The sequence below is a fragment of the Octopus bimaculoides genome, chromosome 28, assembly GCF_001194135.2.
Source record: "Octopus bimaculoides isolate UCB-OBI-ISO-001 chromosome 28, ASM119413v2, whole genome shotgun sequence".
In the NCBI taxonomy this organism is placed as follows: domain Eukaryota; kingdom Metazoa; phylum Mollusca; class Cephalopoda; order Octopoda; family Octopodidae; genus Octopus; species Octopus bimaculoides.
Genome location: NC_069008.1, coordinates 16099703 through 16110855, shown reverse-complemented (window position 1 = coordinate 16110855; position 11153 = coordinate 16099703). Strand labels below are relative to the sequence as shown.

Below are 11153 nucleotides of genomic sequence, written 5' to 3'. Positions count from 1 at the left end.
TATATATATATATATATATATATATATATATATATATGTATATATATATATATATATGTATGTATGTATTTAGCAGATGCTAAAAATTATAGGCCTCTTTCTCTGGCCTCACACATCAGCAAAGTCATGGAACGAATAGTCCAAAGGAAATTGATTGGATTCCTTCAAGAGAATGACTTGCTGACTGACACAGCTCTTGCAGCATTATGACTGTGAGCTAAAGCAGTTGCTCAACAACTCAAATGTGGTCATAATATACCTCAACTTTTCAAAAGCCTATGACAAAGTCAACCATAGTATGATTTGTCACAAGCTGCAAAATCGTGGCATATTTGGAAAACTTGAGAATGGCTACATGACTTTCTAAAAGAAAGTGGTGGTCAATGGAGCCTCCTGCAAGAAATCCCAAATAATAATCAGTGGTGTTCCACGGGGTACTGTCCTGGGGCAAATTCTGTTCATAATGGCCCTCTCTGACATGCCCTCAGCTGTTCAAATATCAACCCTTGCGAGCTATGCAAACAATACAAAAGTCTCTCAGAGGATACAGAACCCTGGAGATGTTGTACATCTGCAACGTGAGTTGGACACAATATACAGGTGGGCTGAGGAAAATAATATGCAGAAATTACCTACTACCTCTAATGAACCACCAGGGCATTTGAGAGAATCAATTTCCTGGGTCTCTAAAGTTTTTATGGATCCTGTGCATCTTTCACACACAAAAACTGTCTTCTCTGAGTTTTTTTTTTTATTTATTTGGTAATTATAGTGACAACTTTATGCATGTTTTGGTGGTATTAGTGCCCATCAGAAAAGTATTATCTCATACCAAAATTTAGAATGACTTCAAAAAGATATAGTTTTTTTCTGAAAATTATTCATTGGTAAGACAATTTAAAATAACGTTTGGCAGCTTGTCTAAGGATATCTTCTGCATGAACGTATAGTTAAATACAAGCTACAATATACTTAATGTTTGTTAATCCACACTTAATTATATGTAGAAGTATATGCTTCTGTGTACATCCAACATTGCTAGAATATAAATTTATTGAAATGACATTCTTTTCTTAAAGGCAATGAATTCATTTTCACAAGATCGACCAGATTCTCCTTTTCTTCAACTTGATTCTATTGGTAGATATTTCCGTATGGAAGACAACAGAAGGATATCAGATACATCAACTTCATGTAAGATAAGTTATTTGCTATTTATAAGGAAAAGTATGTCATTCACAATCATTTTCATACAATTCTTACATTTAAGAAAATGTCATTTTTACCAAATTCAGAAAATCTCTCCATGCCAAAATAAGGACTTGTTGGAACAAATCAACCTTCTGCTAATAACTCATACAATAATACAACTAAATCAAAAACAGAAGATTTTTTTTATAATGAAAGAATTTGGACAATAAAAAAAACTTGAAAAAATTAAAGTTCTAATAATCACCAGACAGCAGCATTCTTTTCTACTTGACGCACAAGGCCCGAGATTTATGGGGAGGGAGCCAGTCGATTAGATCAACCCCAGTATGCAACTGGTACTTAATTTATCGACCCCTAAAGGATGAAAGGCAAAGTCGACCTCGGTGGAATTTGAACTCAGAACTTAAAGACAGACTAAATACCGCTAAGCATTTCACCCGGCATGCTAATGATTCTGCCAGCTTGTCTCTCTACTGGACAGCATCATTGAAGCATTAATAATAATAATCACTAGAACTTATAAAAATATCTTTTATAATAAGTCAATAAGATATGTTTCATTATATATGTGGCAAATATAGATCTTTAAATCAGACAAAACATATTTGTAAAACAAATGTATAGATAATATTTTCAGTGTCAAAATTTATCATTGGGTAACTCATAAACTTTGTATATATCTTGTCGAGTCACATGGGTTATGAAACCAAGAAAAAAAACCCCAAATCTATGCAGTTTCCATTTCTAAGCCTTTTACACACCAGGCCTCATATCTGTCTTGAGAAAACAATCAGGTACATCATGAGTGTATCCTTTTTGGATTGAATGATGATGCTGCATGAACAGAAACAAAAAGATGAAAATTACGCTAGGAAACAGTTAAAGGTTACTTTAAACTGAAAAATAAAATTTAGAACATTTTCAGAAAAATTTTAATAATTTCCTTTTATATTTTAGGCTCTCCCGAATTGAAATATCATAAAACTAAGACATCATGTATGGAAACACCTAAAGTTAAGGCTGTTTTATCTATGGGCTATAAACGAAATTTAGTCAAAAGAATTGTGAAAAACAAAATCAAAGAAACGGGTAAGAATACTTTACGATTTTTTAAAATGTAATAATTTTTTGTTTCACAAAACTAAACTGTTCAGTTTTTGTTCAAAATTTCATCATTGTAATCATTGTTGTATTGACATACGTTTGTTGAGTACAGCATACACAAGACAGCAAATCACAGTGTTTTAATTTATTTTTGCCTCTTATATCATCTTTGAAGTATAAATTTATAAGAACCCAGTCTGATAACTTTGGTTAAATTCTCCCTTTATCTACTTCTTCTCTTAAGTTTCCCAAAATCCTTAAATCATAACAATTTTTCCCGAGCTATTTTGCTGGATGCACTTTCATCACCTTTTGAAGATTGTAGCTTCTTCAGACCCCCCTATAACATAGTTTATTCTAATCTACCAAAGTGAGTTTTCTTCTTAATATTCCATTGAAAAATTTAGCAGTTGCCTTTTAGCAGAAAATTCAGTCAATTACTTCTATGCAAGAATTCAATGTCAAATTTTGTAAACCATCAAACTATACATCAATCTTTGAATAATCTGGTTACCTGCCATCAAGTTGTTCAAGGTAAAGCACGTATAAGATTTCAGCAACTTCTCTGTAAATATGTGAGAGGCATAATGTTAAAAAATACCAACATGAAGTGAAATATTATTATTAGAAACAGAGCTCAACCAGCAATTGTTTTTCATGATTGGGATTGAATCCTGTTAGTTTGATTTGAATTAAAAATATAAGAGGCCATGAAATGAGGTTGATAACTTCAGATAAATATTCTAGTGATGAAATCACTAAATTATACTTTCCTCCAATAAAATTTCCTTTCTTCAAAAATCCATCAGTTTATGCATTTCCAACTTCAAAGTACAGATAGAGATCTAACAAAGGAGCAATATTATTATGAAAGTAATGGACAAATAGGAATGTAGTTGAATGCTAAATTATAATTACCCAAATATTTTACATAAAAACCTAATGTGTATGTATATATTGTTTTTTTTTCCTTTTTTTGTTTTTAAGGATCTTCTTTTCTACAAGCATCAGATTTACTTGATGCAATTGAAAACAATCCTCATTTTGATGATGATGAGGAGGAGGAGGAAGTAAGTGATGAAGAGGAACCTGACCAAACAAGGGCAAAACATGACACCAAAATGGCTTCTGGTAAGTAATAAACGATAACTCTACTATCTCTACTTCGAAATGATTGTAAATAAGAAGTGATCCTTCTATAAAAGTGCTGAAGTGAAGTAATTAACATTAGTAATTAACATGTTCACATGGAACCATGGGTGAATTGGTGCAAATCACATGAAATATTTTTCTTGTGTAACAGCTCTTCTACTTGTTTCAGTCTTTTGCCCGTGGCCATGCTAGAACACCGCCTTTAGTCGAGCAAATCGACCCCAGGACTTATTCTTTAGAAGCTTAGTACTTATTCTATCGGTCTCTTTTGCCGAACCGCTAAGTGACGGAGACATAAACACACCAGCATCGGTTGTCAAGCAATGTTGGGGGGGGGACAAACACAGACACACATACATATATATATATACATATATACGAAGGGCTTCTTTCAGTTTCCGTCTACCAAATCCACTCACAAGGTTTTGGTCGGCCTGAGGCTATAGTAGAAGACACTTGCCCAAGGTGCCACGCAGTGGGACTGAACCCGGGACCATGTGGTTGGTAAGCAAGCTACTTACCACACAGCCACAACATTCTATTTGTTATATTTCACCATTGCATAACCCTTCTATTCATTTATCCTCTCGTTACCTTACATTACATTTCACTTTAATTATTTTTTATCTTTTTCTTCTGATTTTTTTTTTACAGCAGCAAGGCCTGATTTAATCGCAGAGAATAATATGCTAAAAGAACAAAAGCTTTGTAAAATCTGCTTGGATGAAGAATTGAGTGTGGTATTTTTACCATGTGGCCATTTGGTTAGTTGTGCATCATGTGCATCTGCTCTCACGAACTGCCCTTTATGTCGGAAAATTATTCATGGACTGGTGAAAATATTTTTCTGAGTTATATATATATATATATATTAGATTGGAGCCTGGTGTTGCCATCCGGTTTCACCAGTCCTCGGTCAAATCGTCCAACCCATGCTAGCATGGAAAGCAGACGTTAAACGATGATGATGATGATGATGAGATATATATATATATATATATATACACAGGCATACATACATATATATATTTTTTCATTTCAAAGTTTCAGCTCAGAGCTGCGGCCAGGCATACACACATATATATATATATATACACAGGCATACATATATGTATATATATATATATGTGTATATATTTTAGAGAGAAAGAAAGCAAAAAAGACTTTCAGTGATGAGCAAACAACACCTGTTTTTTTTGTTTGTTTTTTTAAGGTCACCATCCTTAAACCCATTCTAAATGAATGAATGGTGAATAGGAAGGCGGATACCCCTTCTCTCTCCCTTTCCCTCTACCCATCTGTCCAACTATCTATCTATCTATCTACCTGTCTATCTATCTGCCTATATATCTATCTATCTTTCTATCTATCTATCTATCTATCAGCCTATCTGTCTGTCTGTCTACTTATATTTCAATCTATCTATTTCCATTGTCTTGGAACCTCACCCTAAAAACCAAAAACAATGTTCTCTTCTAGACAACCCATCTGTTTTATATAAATGAACAAGCTATTTGTGCTTTCACAAAATTGTATTTGACAAGTTCTAGAGAGGAACCAAAGTGTTAATAATAATGAAGAAATAAAAGTATTTTTTACCAAAATTTTGACGACTTTTTCTTTCTCAATATTCAATTCTGCACATCACACCCAACACTCTATACATATCTCCTTGGATGTACAAGACACCAGAATGAATGGAACACAACCTCACAACCGAGAAACACCAAAAATACAGAAGAACTTCTCACAGAAATATCTAATAAATTAAATTTACTTATTTCAAGACTGACCGCCTGACTGGCCTTCGTAGGATTTTCGAGTGAGATCGTTGCCAGTGCCCCTAGACTGGCTCTTGTGCGGGTGGCACATAAAATACACCATTTTGAGCGTGGCCGTTGCCAGTACCGCCCGACTGGCCTTCGTAGGATTTTCGAGCGAGATCGTTGCCGGTGCCCCTAGACTGGCTCTTGTGCGGGTGGCACATAAAAGACACCATTTCGAGTGTGGCCGTTTTCGTGCGGATGACACGTAAAAGCACCCACTACACTCTCTGAGTGGTTGGCGTTAGGAAGGGCATCCAGCTGTAGAAACTCTGCCACATCAGATTGGAGCCTGGTGTTGCCATCCGGTTTCACCAGTCTTCAGTCAAATCGTCCAACCCATGCTAGCATGGAAAGCGGACGTTAAACGATGATGATGATGATGATGATGTTCACAGCAACTTGTCTTATATCTATTACACTAATGTTTTTTCGTTTTTGAGCTCGGGTCAAACACTTTAGTTTAACCCTTAATTATACAGTAGAGATACATATGTTTTATTACCATACCTTATTCTTCATTTTTATTAATAACTTCAATAAATATACTACCCCCCCCCGCCACTTTGTAAGGTTTATACTATGTTCTTTCTTCAAAACGTTTATCAGTTAGTAGATTTACTCCCTACATTCAACCCACAAAAACATGAAAACGTAAGGGTATATCTTTTTCCACCTCCATTAAGATATAACTCTGTTGTTGTTGGCACTCCGTCGCTTACGACGTCGAGGGTTCCAGTCGATCCGATCAACGGAACAGCCTGCTCGTGAAATTAACGTGCAAGTGGCTGAGCACTCCACAGACACGTGTACCCTTAAAGTAGTTCTCGGGGATATTCAGCGTGACACAGTGTGACAAGGCTGACCCTTTGAATTACAGGCACAACAGAAACAGGAAGTAAGAGTGAGAAAAAGTTGTGGTGGAAGAGTACAGCAGGGTTCGCCACCATCCCCTGCCTCATGGAGCTTTAGGTGTTTTCGCTCAATAAACACTGACAACGCCCTGTCTGGGAATCGAAACCACGAGTCCGCTGCCCTAACCACTGGGCCATTGCACCTCCACAAGATATAACTTTAAAATGTTTTTAATTATGCTAATTAATTTCCAAAGTCTTGAATCGAAACAACAGTCAGTGATGAGAGCCAATTTTGTAATTAATAAATAATTAATTTAATTATCTCTATTTTCTTAAACATATATATATATATATATATATATATATATATATAAACCCCGTTTCTCCAATTACCTTACAGTTGAATATTAAAAGTAATATTCAATACTTTTTGAAATAGGTCAAAAAAACAGTATACCGTTGAACAGTGACTAGTCACCTGTGGGGTAACTTATTTCATTTATTTAAACTCTTTGTGGCCTAGAAGGGTTATAGATCAAGAGGAAAATGCGTCAATCAAATGTTAGCAGGGCCATAAGTTGAACGAAACAACGTTGTTCCTCAAAAGAAAAATAAGGCTGTATAGTCGAGGGCTTATACAAATATAACAGTGATATGGGTTCTCCCCTGTATGACAGCATGTGTGTTTAGCTAAGCCACTGCTTGCAGTGAATGGTTTACCTCAGATATTACAGTGAAATGGTTTCTCTCCTGTATGAATGTGTTTGTGTTTAGTTAAATTACTGCTTGCAGAGAAGGATTTGCCACAGATATCACAGTGATATGGCTTCTCTCCTGTATGAATATATATGTGTTTAGCTAAGTTATTACCTTGAGAGAATGATTTACCACAGATATTACAGTGATATGGCTTCTCTCCTGTATGACTACGTTTGTGACTAGTTAAGTTGGTCCTCTGAGAGAATGATTTACCACAGATATCACAGCCAAATGGTTTCTCTCCTGTATGAATGCGTCTGTGTGTAGTTAAATCATTGCTTGTAATGAATAATTTACTGCAGATATTACAGTGAAATGACTTCTCTCCTGTATGAATGTGTTTGTGTTTAGTTAAATTACTGCTTGCAGAGAAGGATTTGCCACAGATATCACAGTGAAATGGTGTCTCTCCTGTATGAATACGTTCGTGTCGAGTTCTGTCACTATTTGCAGAGAATGATTTACCACAGATATCACAGCAATATGGTTTCTCTCCTGTATGACTGCGTTTGTGTTTAGTTAAGTCACCACTTGCAGAGAATGATTTACCACAAATATCACAGCCAAATGGTTTCTCTCCTGTATGAATGCGCTTGTGTTTAGATAAATTACTGCTTGCAGAGAATGATTTACTACAGACATCACAGTGAAATGGCTTCTCTCCTGTATGAATATGCTTGTGTTTAGTTAATTCGTAACTTCCAGAGAATGATTTACCACAAATTTCACAGTGAAATGGTTTCTCTCCTGTATGAATACGTTTGTGTCTATTTAAGTTACTACTTACAGAGAATGATTTACCACAAATATCACAGTGAAATGGCTTTTCTCCTGTATGAGTACGTTTGTGTTCAACTAAATGACAACTTAGAGAGAATGGTTTGCCACAAATATTACAGTGGAATGGTGTGTTTCCTGAATGAATACGTTCATGTCGAGTTCTATCACTATTTGCAGAGAATGATTTACCACAGATATCACAGTGAAATGGCTTCACTCCAGTGTGAATTCGTTTGTGACGTGTTAAGTGAGTAATCTGAGAGAATGATTTACGACAGATGTCACACTGATACGGCTTCTCTCCTGTATGAATATGTTTGTGTTTAGTTAACTGGCTATTTCCAGAGAATGATTTGCCACAGATTTTGCAGTGAAATCGTTTTTCTCCTGTGTGAGTACGTCTGTGTATAGTTAAGTCCCTTCTTTGAGAGATTACTTTACCACAGATATCACAATGATAGAATGATTTTTGCACATCGTTCGACATCTTTTAGATGGATGAAAATAGACCCAATCCTTGAAGTTTCTTACCACATTAAATTTTTACCTGCATCTTCCTTCTTCTTTTAGTTATAGTTTATTCCTTACAAATGTTTTCAATGCAATCAATTGCGAACTTCACTGATATCTAAAGATGCTATAAATTTAGAAAGTCATCAAAGAGTAACGAGAATGCAAAGCATCAGATATTGAAGTAGAAAAATGTTGCTACTAATCTCAGTTCAGAGCAAACATTTCATAGAATTTCTACCAGAGATTTATAGAAATAGGCTTAGATGTGTTCTGTATAATATTTTCCTTAAGACTGTAAAAGATGTTAAATATTGAAGATATATCCAGGATAAAAGAAAGTTTTTTTTCATGCCAATGACATCCGTTAATCTGAAATAATAAAGAAACAGTATTAGATATAGAGGAGAGATCAAAACGGAAATCTTACAACATTTCTATATTGATTAACAAATGACATCATATAACATTGGGTGAAATCTAAAAATTTGTAAACTATAGCTACACCTTCAAATTGTGTGAAGTGCTGATCTCTAACTGTGGAGGGTATCTGTGGGATAGGTAGACCGAGGAAGATATGGGATGAGGTGGTGAAGATATGGGATGGGATGTTCTTTGAATGTTGGGCGTTACAGAGCCAATGTCAAGTGAATGAGACCTTTGGTGATATGCTGGTCCTTTGAAGTCATTTAGACAAGTGAAATCGTAATCATAGCCAATATTGGTTGGCATTAAGAAGGGCATCGAGCTGTAGACACCATGCAAAATCAGACAGGAGTCTGGTGCAGCTTGGCAGCCCTGGTCAAACAGTAGGACCCATGCCAGCATGAAAAGAGGACGTTAATATAAAAATACCATTGTTGTTATTATTTACAAGATTGTAAACACAGCGCTGTATAAAAATACCATTCGCACCAAAATATATATAAATATATATACATATATACACACACACACATATATATACACATAAACACACGTGATAGGGCAGCTTTTAGGCTAGTAGTATAGCTTTTAAACTACAGACCCCGAATGGGAAGACCTGTAATCAGATCCCTAACTCGTTTTGGAGAATTTGCTTCTTCCCCAGTCATATCCCTAGGATGATCATATTCGTCGCAAAAAATCATTTAAAAAAAAAAAAAATTCGCCAAAAGTTATTCCTGGATTTTGCATTTAATTTCGATTATTCCCAAAATTTATTTCCAAGTTATAAAGATTGTTATCGTACAAAAAAAAATTCATTGCAAAAACTCGCCGAAAATAATCGCAGGAATGAAAACTTGGAAATCCAAAATTTCAGGATTGCAAGTCCGGATTCAGACTGGAATGTTTTTTTATTTACTCATGGAGTTGGCCTCTAGTTTAGAAGACACTTGCCCAAGGTGCCACGCAGCGGGACTGAACCCGGAACCATGTGGTTTGGAAGCAAGCTACTTACCACACAGCCACTCCTGCGCCTATGTAAATATTTTCAGAGGAAAAAGTAATTTAAGGGAGATTTGGCTGCTGTTATATATACCCAGGCCTATTCCCCACTGTTTAGGAGGGGGTAGCCACAAGACACACAGCTCAGAGAGAAGCCCCATTCTACGCTAGGGTCAAGGCATAGAACGCAACCCCTAATATCAGCAGCGCGGCTCGACAGCATATGCTGGTTCTGTACCTCTTTGAGCAACATTAAATTCACTCATCCGTCCACAAACACTCCCCAAGATTTCTTATCATTTAGAAACTCTCTCCTGCCTCTATCACTCCAATTCTTCAAACTTTTTGGCTAAAGAAAGTTACGACCAAAGATATTATTGTAGATTTCTAAAAGCCGGATAAGATGACCGCTACTGTGTATATAGATAAATATGTGTGTACATCTTACCTGCTATACAAATCGATATTTAGTGTGAAAATAGATTTAATTTCACCAAATCTCCGTCAAAAGATACAAGGCACTTTATTGTTGTTCTCAGCATCCTCAGTGCTTGCAGCGGAAACGGAATTACCTAACATCAAAGAACAAAACTACAATCTCCGCTCTCTAGTAAATAAAAGCAAAAAAGTATGCCATGTAAATAAACAAGGTTACCTTGGTTACCATCTGGCTATGATAAACGAGTCTTTATAAATGTTTCTAAGTGACTTCATGGTGATGGCGTTGGGGGGGGGGGGGTCTCGAGATGATGAAATTACTTTGTGATGGTGGTGGAGAAGCTGTATTGGTAGAAAGTGGTGGAGCACGTGTAGAAGGGGTTTGTCTACACGTAGGTTATCACTGGTACAAATACCTGTGGCCCAGGAAGGATGAAATGTAAAAACTCGTCTCTGAAAGTTTCTGGAACACAGAGCGTAGCAATAGGCCCCCGCGGTTCATAGTGTTGTACGCAGCAGCACCACCACCACTACCATGTTACTAGTTCTGAAACTGACCATGGGAAGACGCTTTCACAGAAAATTGCAAATGAATGACATGGTTTGTGTGACGATGGCACTCGTTTACAACTACCATGCGATGACAAGACAAGGAAACGCAAACAGACACAATACTTTCATTACACAATAAAGATTTTCGACGTAACTACGTATGTAACCCCTACTCACCGAATTTGTTTACTCAAAATTTACCAAGGAAAATGGATATATTTATAGGATTTTCGGTGGAGAAGGAGTATATGTAATCTGGGTATACACCCCCCCCTTTTTTTTTTTACGGAATCCTATGTTTCAGACCATGGAGAATCCGATTCTGGAAAAAAATTTTCAAAAATCTCAATTTCAAAATTTCGACCCCTCCCCTCGGTTTTTTATATAGATCCACAGGGTAAACCTAACCCTAACTCAAACCGTAACCCTAACCCTAACCCTGACCCTAACCCTAACCCTAACCCTAACACTAGTTTTGTGAGATTTGGCTGTTATTTCTAGCATGTAAATAGCCTGCTAGGGGGGAGTAATTGAAATT

At 36.2% G+C, this 11153-nt stretch overlaps 3 protein-coding genes across 4 annotated transcripts in view; 2 read left to right on the top strand and 1 right to left on the bottom strand.

The window, feature by feature from the left end:
* The window catches only part of LOC106868528 (baculoviral IAP repeat-containing protein 7-A), a 9405-nt gene extending 4333 nt beyond the window's left edge, over positions 1-5072 (top strand). The window contains exons 3-6 of the mRNA XM_014913831.2: positions 1080-1194; positions 2170-2301; positions 3304-3447; positions 4123-5072. Coding sequence (XP_014769317.1) covers positions 1080-1194; positions 2170-2301; positions 3304-3447; positions 4123-4319 — 588 coding nt within the window. The 3' untranslated portion in view covers positions 4320-5072. The remainder of the gene's footprint in view (positions 1-1079; positions 1195-2169; positions 2302-3303; positions 3448-4122) is intronic.
* A 1535-nt stretch (positions 5073-6607) lies between these two features.
* LOC106868529 (zinc finger protein 271-like) lies at positions 6608-10221 on the bottom strand. Its single transcript, XM_052977352.1, has 2 exons — positions 10074-10221; positions 6608-8569 (listed from the first exon to the last, which is right to left on the bottom strand). The coding sequence occupies exon 2, from the start codon at positions 8172-8174 to the stop codon at positions 6870-6872; it is 1305 nt and encodes a 434-aa protein (XP_052833312.1). The 5' UTR covers positions 8175-8569; positions 10074-10221; the 3' UTR covers positions 6608-6869.
* A 136-nt stretch (positions 10222-10357) lies between these two features.
* Positions 10358-11153, top strand: part of LOC106868522 (zinc finger protein 271) — a 4811-nt gene continuing 4015 nt past the window's right edge. For both annotated transcript variants that reach the window (XM_052977350.1, XM_052977348.1), the window contains exon 1: positions 10358-10773. The gene's annotated coding sequence lies outside the window, so the exon portion shown is untranslated. The remainder of the gene's footprint in view (positions 10774-11153) is intronic.